General features: G+C 41.9%; 1 protein-coding gene across 7 annotated transcripts in view; it reads right to left on the bottom strand.

Moving 5' to 3' along the window:
• The window catches only part of epb41a (erythrocyte membrane protein band 4.1a), a 90539-nt gene that overhangs the window by 37944 nt on the left and 36242 nt on the right, over nt 1-16353 (bottom strand). For 5 of the 7 annotated variants that reach the window (XR_014598647.1, XM_084032117.1, XM_084032115.1 and 2 more), the window contains exons 7-13: nt 11929-12147; nt 11023-11110; nt 6692-6844; nt 6450-6547; nt 6164-6339; nt 5659-5900; nt 772-846 (exon numbers count right to left, since the gene is read on the bottom strand). Coding sequence is in view for 6 of the 7 variants with exons in the window: in XM_084032117.1 (XP_083888243.1) it covers nt 772-846; nt 5659-5900; nt 6164-6339; nt 6450-6547; nt 6692-6844; nt 11023-11110; nt 11929-12147 (1051 nt within the window). In the remaining variant the exon portion in view is untranslated. The remainder of the gene's footprint in view (nt 1-771; nt 847-5658; nt 5901-6163; nt 6340-6449; nt 6548-6691; nt 6845-11022; nt 11111-11928; nt 12148-16353) is intronic. The other 2 variants (XM_084032118.1, XM_084032119.1) reach the window with 1 other exon arrangement.

Raw genomic sequence — 16353 nt, 5'->3', positions numbered from 1 at the left:
CAAAATAATTTCCCAGTCTGGGATTAATAAAGTAATTCTATTCTATTCTATATAAGACCATTGTTGCCAATATTTCTAATAAATGATCAATAATTCTTCCATTATTTTTCATAGATATGATTTAATCCTTCCATTCTTCATGTTTGCTAAAACAGACATTTTGAATGGAAAACAACAACTGGAACTGACTGATCCAGTCATTTATATTATAAATCGTAATATATACTGATTGTGATTTACAATTACATTTATCATAATATAGGATTGTATGCATATTGCTGACTAGTACTAGGCAAAGGACAGATTATACCTCTTGCGCCACCGGAAGACTTTTAATGGGAAACATCTATGTTTAAGGTTTCATTGACAGTAAATTAACAGCAATTTAACAAAAGAGTAGTGAGCAGTGAGTGTGACATGACTGTTGTACTGATGGGAGTACTGCTGTGGAAAAGTATATTATTTTGACTTCATCAATAAACCATGTATGTGGGCAAACATAAAGGAAGTGTTGAGTTTTCATTAAAACAGTTAGAGATCAGAAACAGGGAGATAAAGAGTTTTTAAAAAAGCCCACCGTGACCATTATCAGTACATATCATACATTGGTTGATCTTTTCTCAACCTTCCTAGTTTACCTAAGTAGCTATACTTTTCTTAGTGCTCTCGTTTCTTATATATTACATGCAGCATGCATGATATGCTGTATTGGCTTTTTTTTTATAGCAATTGTCTACTGGTTCAGTCTGATCATGCGTCAAGAAAACAAACCTGGCTCTTTTTCTCTCTTTCCCCATTGGCCGTGGTCACAGAGGGGGAGTGTCTCCGCTCTTTCCTGGCCACTGACTGGTAGCACAGATAAAGATCAATACCAACCACAACCGGAACTAAAACATGCTACAAAACAATTCAATTCCCATAAAGAGCTCAAACAGAAATGGTAGACTTTTCACATACAGACACATCTAAAAACTCAAATTTGTGCTGGCAGCCTTTGAACTCTTATCTGGTTAAAGGAGATTGTTCATCAATTTTTATTATGTCAACAACATTTTGCTGAATCAAAAGCGTGTCATCCAGGGGTGTGGACCATCAGAGGGTCGACAATACCATATGATCGTGATACAGAAGGCACAGTTTTTAAACATATTGCGACTACACAATACAAATTATGCAATTGGTCATCGTTTTTTTTTCAATAAGATAAAGTTGTCACTCGGTTCATCTCACATCAATTATTTTTATTGCAGCAAAATGGGTTTGTCAGTCAGGGAGACAGACTGACCAACCCTGTCAAAAGGGTCATAAATGTTGCGTCATGCGCCTGACAAACTGAACTGTTTATTACAGTTGGTGTATCAGCATGTGGGAGGGCAACACGTTGAGACAGTTTTTCAGCCCTCACGAGTCCAACATAGGGGAAAACCCACCCTCTTATTTGGAAATAATATACTGAGTAGTACCCTCCTTGCTGTGTCAAACAACCTATGCCTTTGACGGCACATTTCTCCAGGAGGGTGGATATTTCCTGACTCAGTGTCGGATCATTGGGAAATCACCACTGGGAGAAGCTTCCAACAGTGGGCCCTGAGCACTCAGGGTCTGCCCCCCTGACCCTGGTGCCAACTGTGCCGTGATCAGGCCACTCCAATAACACAGGCTGAGGGTGATTGGTGCCACAACAGTGTGGAGGCTCCTGTCTTGGTAGGGGTGTACGTCCCCAAAGGCAAGTACTGCTGCTAAGTCTGGTAGCCGTGTGCCAAGGCTTGTTGTGCTGCGGGGCCAAACAGCTTCCCCTCAACTACAGGGGGAGTGCGATGGAGTCGGTATGGGGATTCCTCAAACCAATCACAGCCCCCTTTTGGATCCCTTACAGCTCACCTACAGAGCTACCACTGTGGATGATGCTGTAAACCTTGGCCTCCAGCACCAGGACATGCCACCACATTCAGTTCAGCCTTGAACACTGTCGAGTGCAGATAACAACCTAGAACTTAATGTCAACAAGACGGTGGAGATGATCATGTACTTCTGGAAACACCCACCTCCATAAGGCCCCCACTACCCATCAACCACTCAGTTGTAAAGGTGGTGTGGAGTCTGTGTAGTTTCTGGGTACTACAATCACCACACTCAGCTTGTGTCATCAAGCAAGCCCACTAGAGCATGTTCTTGCTCAGACTGCTCCGTGAGATGAACACATGCACCCAGCCAGGCGGCTCACAGGTCAGGAGCAAGTGCCCATGGGTGCATGATGCCAGAGCTGGTATCTCGCCTCAACCACTGCCTCTTCAGAAAGCTCCATCTGGATGCAGTCTTGGCCCTATCAGTGCCAGGACCATAAGACACACTTTATTTAACTTTCGGACTTGTACCTTCTTGGTTTTACTGTTTCCACCGTACATCTGTAGATTTTTGATTTTGTTCGGGCCAGCCGCTGCAGGTTTGCAGCGGCTGGCATGGCTAATATGTGAGAAAGGGGAGTTTCCAACACATCCCATCTGCGTAACCATATTGTAGCACAAGGTCTCAAGAATCTATGGCAAGCCGTTTTAACATTTAATAGCTGGGCTGGATATGTATTGCAGATAACTGTAATTCAATTCTTTCTGGTCAAAAAGAACATTTCAGATATCCACAACTTCATTCTTCACTTTTGCCATTCATGTATATTTGGGCTTTCAATTCTAGATATCTAGAATGAACATTCTAGACATCTGTAATGTAATTCTTACGAGGAAGAACTCCCATTTCAAATATCTACAATCCGAATGTTACAAGATATAATTTTAATTTCAGATATTCCAAATGAAAAACCATTCCAGATATCCAGAATGTAATTTTGACTATCCACATTCTGACTAGTAAAAATGTCATTACAGATATATTTGCCAGATATTACAGATACAGATATTGTAGACCTCCCTCAGGGTTAAACACAGCTGGTCCAGTCTGGAACTACAAGGATTCTGCATGAAAGCCAAGGCCCTGTGTCACTGAAGTGGTGAGAAAGGGATTTGGAGTCTCGCCAGCATATAGAGCTCCTCAATGTATGGCTGGGAGGATGGCACAAAAAAAATCTGCTTTGCAACCATAGAGATTAGCATGTCACCTTTGCAAAAACAGACAAGGTGGGACACCCCTAGGTGGGGAGCACCCCCGCACCTGACTGGAGTCATTCATTGGGATGCATGTATTTGGTACAAGATGTTTCGGTTCAGTCTGCGACATCCTTTCGGTACGCCCTGTGACCCAAACAGTTGTTTATGTCTACTACTCACACAACCTGAACAGAAATTCTGGATCCACACTTTTACCTGGAAAGTTTTGTCAGCTGTAGTTTGCTAGTTAGTTTAGTTATTAGGTTATAAAGCTCAATGGACATGATGTTTGTTCAACTGTATGCCGTCAGGTTGATGAGGACACACTTCAAACATTTTTTTGGATAATATCATCTTAACTTGTGAATTGTTTAACAAAACCAAAGCAGATAGGAGGGTTGTGACAAAACGAATGCTACAGAGCTTATCGCTTTGTATGCAACCACACACAACATAGAATTAAAGTTTATGGCAGCATGTTTTGAGCCCCGCTACAACGTGGCTTCACATGAGCATCGGAGTCATTCCATTGTGCATCCTGCAGCCCAGTTAAGTTTGACTTCAGGATTAGATGCGTTAATAGGCGGGATCATTAGGTTTATTCGCGTCACCCGGGAATGCGCTGGAGAGGCGTGTTCAACCAAACTTTCAACCAAAAATGTAGTGATCGTAATGCAGGATGACAAAATGTGCTAAATATGCTATTACTAAGCACAGATGTGGAACGATGTAGAAATTGGACATAGTTTATTTTTATTATTATATTATTTTATTTAAAATTAAAAACTGTTATGGCATTATTAAGTACTCATATCGGTACTCGGTATCGGCAGGTACCCAAATGTAAGTACTTGTACTTGGTCCGAAAATGGTATCGGGGCATCCCTAGTGTTAGGCTACGCTAACATTGTAGTTGCTCCATCTACACAGTTCCGTTAGGTCTCTGTACTAAGAGCTCTGGTGGACCACAGACTGCTACATTAGGATTTGTCTCCACTTCTGACACAGCGAAGACAGAAGGAGAACCTCAATACGGACAGGCTTTTGCTTCACAGCGTCACGCAAATTATTATTGAAATATATCCACTTGCAAATAATAAATTTGCCATATTCAGGCCACCCGATGTGAATTCACTTTGTATTTGATCTAAACGTAACTTTATGATAAAGAAATACAGAATCAGAAATAATTTATTGATTCCCGTGGGAAATTGGGGTACTTTTAAATTACAGACATTTGTTACATGACACCCGGCATGTCTAAAGCCAGCGGTGGTAGACAGGCTTGTCTTCCTGGCTAAGAATGTATAGAAAAGAGGATGTTCAAACTAAAACAGCACAAATAAAAAGCACCCTGTGCTCTCATGCACTGATAAATAATGCTGTTGAATGTTTTGTTTGCACTTTATCAGAACTTCCTCTGATCCACTAATAGCAAGATGTTCAACTTCAATTTAAAGAAAACATTTTTATGTAATTTTATGTTATGTTACATTTTCACTGTTTACAATGGCAGGGCCTTCCATATTGTTTTTTGGCTAGCTGTTGCTGATTGCTGATTGTGATTTTTGTGAAAAAATCAGGGATGTTATTTTTAGGCCAGATTGCCCAGCCGTAGTTTGTAGTCCCATTATTACTACACAAGTGCACACAAAAAAAAAAAAAATGAAACATTGATGGGTTGAGGAGGAAAGAAGCTGCTTTAAAGCCTGGATGTGGTTCATCAGCTGTTACTTCAAGGTGGCAGCAAGGTGAACTGGCTGTGTCTGGGTGGGTTTTGTCTTTTAATATCCTTTTATCTCTATGCAGGCACCACTTGTCGCTGTTTTAATCAGTCCTGTCCTGGGGTATGCACATCCCATCATTCCAGTCAGCTTAAAAGAGCGAAAGCAATCGTCAGGGAGCAATGAATTCACTCTCTCACTTAAAGGAAAAATAAATACATGTACAGCAACAGCTAATCTTAGTCTGATGCCTTGCTGATCAACTAAATATTAAGCCCAGTAAACTGTAGGGGGAAGCTGGCAGGAGGCTTGTTTAGGTGGATGCTGTCCGACATCTTCCCAGGTTACATGTTCATGAAACACTCGACCTGCACATATGCAAGATGGATAACATCTAGTGGTAAGCACTGCCTCTGGCTGGCAGGAAGAATCCAATACAATTCATTTAAATGTTCCGCCTGTTTGAGGAAACAGTGGCCTTTTTGCTCTCCAATTATCCTATTTAACTTATGCAAACAGTACATTTCATCAGCATGGATCTGTTAGTACCTTGACAATGGCATGGTCTTACCAACTCACTCACTCCAATAGGGCCATCTGCACTCCTTACTTTTACTTACTAAGTTTATGGCACTGAATATAGTGGAAGAACTTTGTTTTTTCGTGACTTAAATGCTATTTGACCAGTGCGACTAGATTTTCTTATTGATAACCTCTCTGGCCTCTTCCCTGATCTCTGATTGATAGGTGGTTCAATAATGAACAAAGTGAAAACATTAGATAGTACCTAAAACACATGTGGTAACGTGTGAGTGAGAGAGAGTGTTCACTACCTTGATTTCTGGAGTAGACTCCGGTCTGGGGCTCTTGGTGTACTCAGCTGGCTGACTCCCTGCCTTTACCTCTCTCTTCCTGTCTGCCGAGCGGCGCCCTTTGGGTGTGGCGTCATCATGGTGTTCAGAGCACGGCAGGGTGGGTAGCAATGGCGAGGGAGTGGCCTCCCCAGGAGACACCGGTGACATAACAGGGGCACTGACTGGACGGGTGGATTTATTGTCAGGAGTGGATGCCATAGCTGGAGTAGACAGAAAGGCAATGACAATACCTTCACTTTAAAAACTTATGGCATGTATTCATGTGGTAAAAAAAAACTAAACTAAATGATGCATATGAATACTGATGTGGACACTGATTACCATGCCAAAGGTTGAAGCGTTGAGTCTAATTAAGAGTCACATTTGTGTCTGATTGGCTCAAGGTAGTAATCACACACACGCACGCACACAAGCATGCACGCACACACACAGGCCTCCAGCACCAACAGGTGGACCAGGTTACCTCCATCCAGGCTGCGAGAGTTCCTCTTACTGGAGGAGCGCTGGAACAGAGGAGCCGGTCTGTCGATCAGAGAGCTTGCATGCCTGGTCTGAGCCTGAGTCCGACCGCTGTAGCGAAACTTGGAGCCCAAAGCCAGGAACTTCCTGGGAGTGGTGGCCATCTCAGTGGAGGTCAGCCTGCAGACAAACATCCCAGGTACTCATCTTATCCGGCTCTGGGTCAGGAAATTACTACAGTCCACAGTTCCCTCAACTTGAAATCTGACTGTAAAACTAGAATACCCCACCTGAAGAAGGTGTGATGTTCTACACAAACTTTCCACAGCTTCTTGGCTGCCTTGTAGGTGGGTAGTTTGAAGCCAATTGCACTCTCATAATGTTCCACCTGTTGAAACAAGAAACACAAACCTGCTAGAAAGATATGACCAATGAAATTAGCTTTACGCTGTTATTGCCAGTGTTAAATAAGCAATGAACAAAAGATTTCACAGCTGGATGAATATTTGATCATATAAAAAACATTGTATACCTCAGATGGTCTGACTTTGATGAAAAAGCTGCTGCGTTTGTATGAGACCTTCAGAACTTTGGGCCAGGGGAAACGGTTGATCCTTAGTTTGTCTTTGTAAACCATCAGACCACTGGAGCAAACACCCAGCATGATGTCGACACCATCCAGGTCCTAAGAGAAGGCAGAGAGACAGAACCATGTCCATGAACTGACAACAGGATATGAACTCTACTGGTTGAAATTTGCCGGTTGCTGTTAGTTGAGAGGCTGTATTAGTGAAGTGTTGCCCTGACACTTTCAGTTAGCCTGTGAATCCCTAAATGCTCATTGGCATGCTAATGCTAATCATAGCATATATCCCAGTCTTTCCTTCACAAATGTTTACAGGACTTTAAACAGCACTTTGTCACTATACGAGAACTTTACAGCACTAATAGTTAATTAGTATTAGCGATAATGATTAGCATTAGAACTAGTGATTAGCATAAGCGCTAGCGATTACCATAAGTCAATGTAAAGTTCCATCATGAATGGCAAGTTAAAACAGTGTCCATGGTAAACTAATGTAGACGAAGCGCTTTATGTGGTGCTTCTTATTTTATGTAACTGTAGCGTGGAATTAGCAAGCTAGCTAGCCAGCTAACCAGCCACTAAATGCTTCATCCACCACCATCAGTGTAGGAAAGCTCTTTACTATCAGCAGATAATTGGTCAATAACACTGATGGTTTAATTTCAAGTCCACAGTACAGAGAGAAAAGGCTTGTGATTAATGATACACTGGTTATATAAAATGATATGTTAGATGTGACTGTCTCAACACCTTCATATGATACTTTACTTTTCACCTTCTACAGGCATGTCTTGTATTTCCAGGCTAGAGAAGCTTGACCGGCGTTAGACCACCACCTGATGTGGTCTAAAGGGCAACGTACAGTATGTCATCGGGTTGACTTTTATCACATGCCCTCCCTGGATCTGCAAAGACCGACTACTGGACCTGTCAAACCTCTTTCGGCTGGATAATTATTCAGTGTGCCCTCTGCGCTTTATCTTGCAAAGTGGCATAGTGTGGTGCACTTAACTCTTTGGTTTGGTGCCTTCAGACGGCCAGTCAAACAAGAGTAAACAAGAATAGTGAAACCGCCTGAAGAGAAGGGTCTCAGTCCAATTCAGACAATTACAAAGCTGTTTGTGACATCAAAGCAGAGACCAACCACATTATTTTGGACCGAGACCATCTAATAAAGTCGGTCCAGTGTCTGGTGTTGTCCGGTTTTAGTCTGCACAAACAATCCTGTTAATCAAGAGTTTCTTGGTGAGCTTTTTGTGATAATTAAACCCATCCGGTGAAGTGTAGTATACCTGCTGTCATTCAGTCAGAACTCACTGAATCCTAAATGGGGAAAACAAATGTTGTCTCCTGTCTACGATAGTACCTCACATTAGTGCAGAGACCAGACCAGACTATGAGGAGAAACCAGAGACTGTGGTCCAAACAAAAAGGTCGCGGACATATTTATGTCTAGATTACCTTATTTGGAATGTCTACAATGTTAGCATAGTCTAGCACCCATCAATCCAGACTCCATTCAGAAAACAAGCATTTTAAAAGTAGTTATCTTGTGGTCTTGCAGACAACCTAACAAAGCATGACTTCACACGTTTTACTTCTGTTTAATTACGTTATTTCAGCATCCCTTTCATCTACTTATTGATATTAAAGGAGAAATCCGGTCATTTTTTACCCCATTTCCGTTGTCCTCATGGTCATCCCGACTTATTAGAAGCAAAAAACCCGACAAAAACGTTTTCCTCTTAGTTTTGATTTTGTTTCCATAAAGAAACGACCGAGCAGTGCAGTCGTCCTGTCCGTAATAAATCCAGGAAGCTGTTATGTCCATATGTATGACTATGTTACAACATAGCAACGATAGCTTCAGCTAGTAACGTGCCGGGCGCTCGTCCATCCCAGTCACCGCAGAAACAAAAACGTTTTCCTCGTAGATTTTGTATCCATAAAGAAACGATCGAGCTGCGCAGTCGTCCTGTCCGTAATAAATCCATGAAGCTTTTATGTCCATATGTATGACTATGTTACAACATAGCAACGACTGTTTACAGCTAAACAGTAGCCTGGAGCCAAAACAATGCAAGTCTCGCGCAAGTTCCCGTCTGCCGTCCTCACTCTGGAGCTGTTTTCAAGCCAGTACAGTGAAACATCTTGGACAGTCGCGCGAGGGTCACTTTGATCTCACTCTGTTGATGAGAGACTGCAGTCTGCACACGCGACACGCGACTCCCACTCGTGCTGTCAACACAACTAGCCTACTGAGACTGCGCAAGATTTGTTGTCTTTGTAGCAGGTTCAACTGTCACAAAGGCTAAGGCTAATCTTACTATGTAGGCTAGCGCTAGTTACACTGTCATATGGACATGACGGCACTGCTCGATGGAAAGAAGTTTGTCACTGTATTGGCTTGAAAACAGCTCCAGAGTGAGGACGTCGGGAGACGGGAACTTGCGCGAGACTTTTGGCTCTCGGCTACTGTTTAGCTGTAAGCAGTCATTGCTATGTTGTAACATAGTCATACATATGGACATAAAAGCTTCATGGATTTATTACGGACAGGACGACTGCACTGCTCGATCGTTTCTTTATGGATACAAAATCTACGAGGAAAACGTTTTCGTTTCTGCGGTGACTGGGACGGACGAGCGCCCGGCACGTTACTAGCTGAAGCTATCGTTGCTATGTTGTAACAGTCATACATATGGACGTAACAGCTTCATGGATTTATTACGGACATGACGACTGCACTGCTTGATCAATTATTTATGGATACAAAATTAAAACTACGAGGAAAACGTTTTCGTTTCTGCGGTGACTGGGACGGACGAGCGCCCGGCACGTTACTAGCTGAAGCTATCGTTGCTATGTTGTAACAGTCATACATATGGACGTAACAGCTTCATGGATTTATTATGGACATGACGACTGCACTGCTCGGTCGTTTCTTTATGGATACAAAATCAAAACTACGAGGAAAACTTTTTCATTTCTGCGGTGACTGGGAGGGACGACAGGCGCTCGGCTATCTACTGCTAATGTCTACAGGGTGATTTGAGGTGAGTAACTTCATGCTAAAACACACATATTTATGTCGTTTTGCAACACTATTTGAGCTAAACGAGCGCCGTGGTGTCTCGTACGGACCCAACCTGTGTTGCATAGGTCTTGGAATTGTTTTCTGAGGCCCAGGAAAGCAGATATAACGTGCCCCAATGGGTTAGCATTGGAGCGAGTCTGGAAGGCTGCCAGGCAGGTACAGATCTCGGGCTAGGCAACGTCAATTTTTGTCGGGTTTTTTGCTTCTAATAAGTCGGGACGACCCTGAGGACAACGGAAATGGGGTCAAAAATGACCGGATTTCTCCTTTAAATCACATAAATAGTTTATTTTGGGTTCCTCCAGCTGCCGTAAACCAGCCAACATTGTTTATTTCCTTGTGTTTTTTTGGACTTTTTGGAGATTTGAACTAAAAAGTAAATCACAACTTCTCGACTTCACAACTTCTTGATCAATTCGTCAGCTATACAGTATTTCATACCTCATGCTTTTCATCTCATTTTCAGGTTGTGGCTACAAAACTGTACCTCATCAGCCAATAAAAAGTGATTACAGATCTAACTTGAATTTTGTTAGTTTTTGTTATTTAAAAATTAATAAATAGATAAGAAGATTTGAAAAGGCTCTTTTTTACTGGAAGTGGATTCTGATGTAGATTCTATTACAATTCCTTCAAAACCAAATTTACCTTTAACATAATAACGTTATGATAATTGTAGATACTAATAGTGTCTGGCTTTGCAACAAGTCCCAATCTGAGGACTAGTGACAGTGAAATATTAATATTTGAGCAGTTTATTCTCAGACACTAATGAAGATGTACTTTGTATTTGTATCTTCGGCAGTTGTTTTGTGATGCAGCTTCTTTTTGACTGCTCACCATCATCCACAGGGGGGCAGTATCGTCTTCCACAGTCCTCCCTCCATATTTGGTTAAATCCCTGCTCTGATGTAAACAGACTGACCTGATTTCAGCTGTAAAACCTCACAAGTCACATGTCTTCCTGCTTCAGAGGCCAGCCACGTTCAACACATTCTCTTGGTTTCCTTTTTACATTGATGCCGTTGGTTTTCATGGAGCATTGAAACACATGAAGTGTCTCGTATGTTCTTGTTGAGACATGAAGGTGACTTGGCTCTCTGACAAGCATGACTTGCATTTTATTAGACACTTTTTGAAGCCTTAATCACTGCCAAGCAGCTGAAGAGTTGGAGCTCACCTTGGCCTGGTGGAGATCCACTCCATACATGGACAGTTTCTTGGCGTTCTCCAGGAACATCAGGTCTGCCTGTGCCGGACTCATTGACCTGCCACAAGATCACAATAGGAATCCCACAGGAAAGTCGTTAGTTCCGGAGACTGTGAAGGTGCTGTGATAGGACGTTTGACAGCCAGGATACAGGATCATTTAATGACATCTCTCATGGGTTTATTTAGGAGGGAAGGGAGGAGGACTCTTTTTATCTTTTAAAGTCATGAAACCCACAAACCACATGTTTTCAGCTGAAAACGAATATATGAGGGTATTTAGTGGTGTTGGTTGATTCTATGGAGAGGAGTAGAGGTGAAGGGTAGCTGAAATCTGCAAATGTCAAAAGGTTTAGAGACCAAATCACAGCATCAAGTCTGTGTATTAAAGGCAGAGCAGGTCATTTGGAAAAACCACAGAGACTTTGACTTTGAACGCATCGCAGAAACCGAAAAAAGACGTGATGGGATGTCTCCGCCTCCATGTTGATGATGAAAGTGAAGTGCTACAATTAAATACATTTTTTTTATGGCTTTAAAAGAATATAAAGACATGCTCACAATCATCATGAGCACTTTTACTTACATTTTGCACACCATATTTATGTACTTTCACTAAAAACATTTGTAATATTCGAATGCTGAAATTAGTATACATTTTTTTTTCAGGCAGTAAAACAACCACATTGCCAATAATGGCATTGGCAAGGTATACGCCTGTGTAGTGTAGTTAATATTAATAGCCTGAATTTGAGCATTAAATATTCTAATATAATTTGAATACTGAAAAAATATGGAATGAAATTCGAATAGTGTTCTAGAGGAACATTGACAGCTCTAGTGGACGATATTAATAAATCCATGTGGTTGATCCAACCTGTATGTACGGTGCAGCTCCATCATTTTCTCCTCCAGCTCCTTGGTCTGACCCTGAGCCATTTTCATGTCCTTGGTGTATTCGCTGCCATGCACCTCCGGGTCGTACTCGCCCAGCTCAGACTGCAGGGCGTAGGAGCCCAGCAAGGACAGGGTGACGAAGGAACAGGGGAGACGGCCCTGCAGGATGTCCTTCCTCAGCTGGAGACACAGGTAGTACCTGCACAAACACGCATCACTTAGACTTCATATTAGAGCCCGACTGATTTATCGGCGGGCCGATATTATCGGCCGGACGATATTATCGGCCGATATTAGGCATTTTCCAAACTATCGGAATCGGCATTTATAATGGCCGATAAATTAATATTTTAAAAACAAAATAAAAACGGACGAAACACCCTTTAACCATGTTATGAGTGTTGGCGTTGTATAGTTTGTCCACCAGAGGGCACTCTACACCTACAACCAGCTGATCCATCCAGAGTTGGGCAGAGAGAACGAGTTACCGTAAATCCTAAATAACGGCCGGTCTCCAATGGAGGCCGGGGCAAGTGTCCACAGGCAGCATTATTTCCACGCTTCCCATTCATTGTCAGCCATGCAATTGCTTCGCATCGCGGATATTTTAGCTGAAGGTACGTGTCCACAGGCAGCGTTATTTCCACGCTTCCCATTGTCTATATTAGAGGACGGTATGTAAGAAGCCCTGCAATGCATTCGCCTCACGGCGAGTGTCGAGAGACGGTGCGCCGCTGCCTCCCGCAAGCTCTCGAAAATCTTCTAAACTGACCGTTGTCGATCTAAAATAAAGACAGATTCAGCAACTGCATAGCTGTAAAATGTTTTCAGAAACACAATTTGCTGAACTATTGACGTATAATAAGAGAAAGTTTCCAAACGAGCCGCCCTGTTGGTCGGTTTGAAATCCGGGAGCAGACAGGACAGCTGTGAAAGCCATCGTCCAATCAGGTGCAGCCATGAAGTGTGCGCGTGATTTTATGAAGGAGAGCGCCTGTCAATCATCCTCCTAGTGGCAGCCCACCAAGTGCGCCCTGCGTGGTTGACTCCGCCGTCGTAGAGTAGCCAAAAATTGTACTCAAGTAAGAGTACTGTTACTTTAGAATAATATGACTCAAGTAAAAGTAAAAAGTATTGTCACCCTGTGTTACTTGAGTAAGAGTAAAAAGTAATGGGTGAAAAAACGACTCAAGTACAGAGTAACTGCCGAGTAACCTCCTTTATTAATCAGGTCAAATAATGTCAAATAATGCACGGAGAATTCCCTTAGACAACTGAAACAGTTTATAATAAACAATAATAAATAAATAACTCCACTTGTTTCGGGAGACACAAATGGCAACGCATAATGTAGCTGTTTTTTTTTTTTGCCTGGAGTGTGAACATTTCTTTTATGTGGGGCCAGGGGTGTTGTGCCTCCTCCTCTTCGGCTTCTTCGGAATTGCATGCCGTCTTTATCGTTTTGTTTCTGCGCTCTTTTCCGCCTGTTTGCCGCGGGGAATGTGTGTGCGGTCATGTGATGGCTTAGGCTCTGCCTGATTGGTGAAACGGAGTTAGACGTCGCTAGTGGCTACATTTGATTGGTGAGATGCAGTCATGTGATAGTCACAGAGCCTCTGGGAAGTCACGACCTTAAATCATTGCTCTGGTCCCCACATAAACAAAACAGACCATGCAGCAGACGGATCGATAAAAAAAAAAAGTAGCGAGCAGAATCAGCCCAATGTAACGGAGTAAAAGTACCGCTCCTTCTTCACAAATTTACATAAGTAAAAGTAAAAAGTATGCTGCTTTGAAACTACTCATAGAAGTACAATTTTTCCAAAAAGTTACTCAAGTAAATGTAACGGAGTAAATGTAGCGCGTTACTACCCACCTCTGGCCGTCGGTGTGTGAATGTGTGCGTGAATGGGGGAATGTCAGACCATTTAATATGGCAGCTGCGGAGCCAAAGGGGAGACTTTTTCAATAAATGAACCTAGTATTTTATAGGTTAAAATAGACACAAAATCTTGTTTTTATTCATTCTACTGGTAGTCCGTTTTGTCTCCAGTCTTGTTCGAAGTTATATTTATGAAGCTGACCAAGTCTTTTAATACTGGTAACTTTGTGTTTGGTTGTTGTTGTTATTGTGTTTTTGTTCAAAGGACTTTTTTATCTTTGAACATTTTATATCTTAAGTTTGTATTTTTATACATTTTATCTATCAGAACTTTAATATATTTTGATGTTCCTCTGTTCCGTTGTGACAATAAAATAAACAAGTTTATTTTTAAACTGCATTATATTATTTTAGTGAAGACTCAGAAATAACTACAAATAACTAATGTTAGGGAGATCTGTTAATGTTTTGTTACACGTTTCTGAAATAAAAAATATATATACATATCGGCCGATATATCGGAGTATCGGATTTTTAAATCAACAATTATTTGTATCGGTATCGGCCTTCAAAATCCTTTATCGGTCGGGCTCTACTTCATATAGAAACACCCCACTGATCATAACACCAGTGGCAGTTCTGGGGGGGGGGGGTCCAGCAGGGGCCAGGGCCCCTGTAACACTGAGTCTGGACCCCCCTGTGGCCCCCCTCCGAACGAAGAATAATACAGTATTTATCAGTTCCGCCTTTTACGCCGACGCAAAAGGCGGAACTAATAATACGCGTGGCTCAACATTCCAGTCGGATGCTTTAGTGCGCTGCACCCAGGCTGCACCACTCGGCTGAAATATGGCGGCAAGGAACAAGGAAGGAAGCAACGATTACCACAAACAAATGTTGAACTGTTACAAGGTAAGACTTTTGGGCAAACAATGTTGTTGGCTAACTTTATGAATTATAATAGTAGCCTGCCAGAACAGGCGTTAATGCCAACTTGAGTTGATTGCACGCTTCTAGCTAACGTTAGTTAACCATACCCAGCCTAACACAAAAGTCCCGTCCAGATCCTCACTTCTTGATCTTGTTTTGACCAATGTACCTCATAAGTATAATAATATAGGTGTCTTTGCGAATGATCTGAGTGATCATTCTACTATAGCAGTGGTGAGAAATGCCAAACTCCCCAAGACCAAGCCACGCATTGTATACAAGAGAGATTTTAAACATTTCCATGAACAAGCTTTTATTCGTGATGTGTATCACTGCAAATGGGATAGGATCTCCTTATTTGACGATGTCGAAATGGCCTGGAGTTATTTTCATGATGATTTCCTGAGTCTAATTAATAAACATGCCCCCTTTCGGAAATTCAGGGTGAAAGGGCGTAATAATCCCTGGTTTCATCCAGAAATAGGAAATCTTATAAAAGACAGAGATGCTGCATGGGCCAGAGCTCGGAAAACAAAATCTGATAATGATTGGCTTTACTTCCGTCAATTGCGAAATAAATGTACGTCATCAATTAAGAAGGCCAAAGCTGATTTTTATTTAACAGAAATCACAAACAACCTGAATGACCCAAAGAAATTTTGGAAGGTGGTGAAGTCGACATCTGGTGTTGTTCAGCAAAATGAACTACCAAATTTCTTGGTCCATGGCTCTGTTAATTTGACTGATAACCTGTCTTAGCTAAATTTCTTGTGTAGAGCCCTAACTATCTTGGATGCTAAAAAAGCAGTTGTACCTGACAAATTGGACCCTATCTTCCTGAAGTTGGCTGCAAATTGTATAGCTGAGCCCTTGACACACATTTTTAATCTTAGTCTCAGCACCAATACACTCCCAAAAGTTTGGAAATCTGCCTTTGTCCTTCCCCTGTTAAAAGGGGGTGACCCTTCCGACGTGAATAATTACAGGCCTATTTCAAAATTATGCATTGTTGCAAAAATATTGGAAAAAATAATCAGCGAACAATTAAAAGATTTTTTAGACTAACAGCATTTTAAATAACTTCCAATCTGGCTTTAGGAAGCAACACAGTACAGTCACTGCTGCCCTGAAAGTTTTTAATGATGTAATTGAAGCGCTTGATCTTAAAAAAGTATGTGTCGCCCTCTTTATCGATCTCTCTAAAGCTTTCGACACAGTTGATCACAAGATATTGATCAGAATCTTGAAGAAAATTGGCATTTCTAACCAGGCATCCACCTGGTTTGCTAATTACTTGTCCAACAGGACTCAATCAGTCCAGTTAGCCAATGTCACATCATCCTCACTCGAGATCAGTAAAGGTGTACCTCAGGGCTCGGTCCTAGGACCTATTTTATTTTCTATTTATATGAATGATCTCTGTGTCAATATGTCCAATGCTGCGTATCACTTTTATGCTGACGACACTGTCATTTATTGTTGTGCGTCCTCTGTTGTGCATGCTTTTGACCTGCTACAGTCTGCTTTCAACGTTGTACAGGCCCGACTGCAAAGTCTCAAACTGGTTTTAAATACCAGCAAATCAAAAATAAT

This window comes from Eutrigla gurnardus, assembly GCF_963514095.1.
Source record: "Eutrigla gurnardus genome assembly, chromosome: 17".
NCBI lineage: Eukaryota > Metazoa > Chordata > Actinopteri > Perciformes > Triglidae > Eutrigla > Eutrigla gurnardus.
Note: the sequence above shows the minus strand (reverse complement) of the source record. Positions and strands in the feature narration are given on the sequence as shown.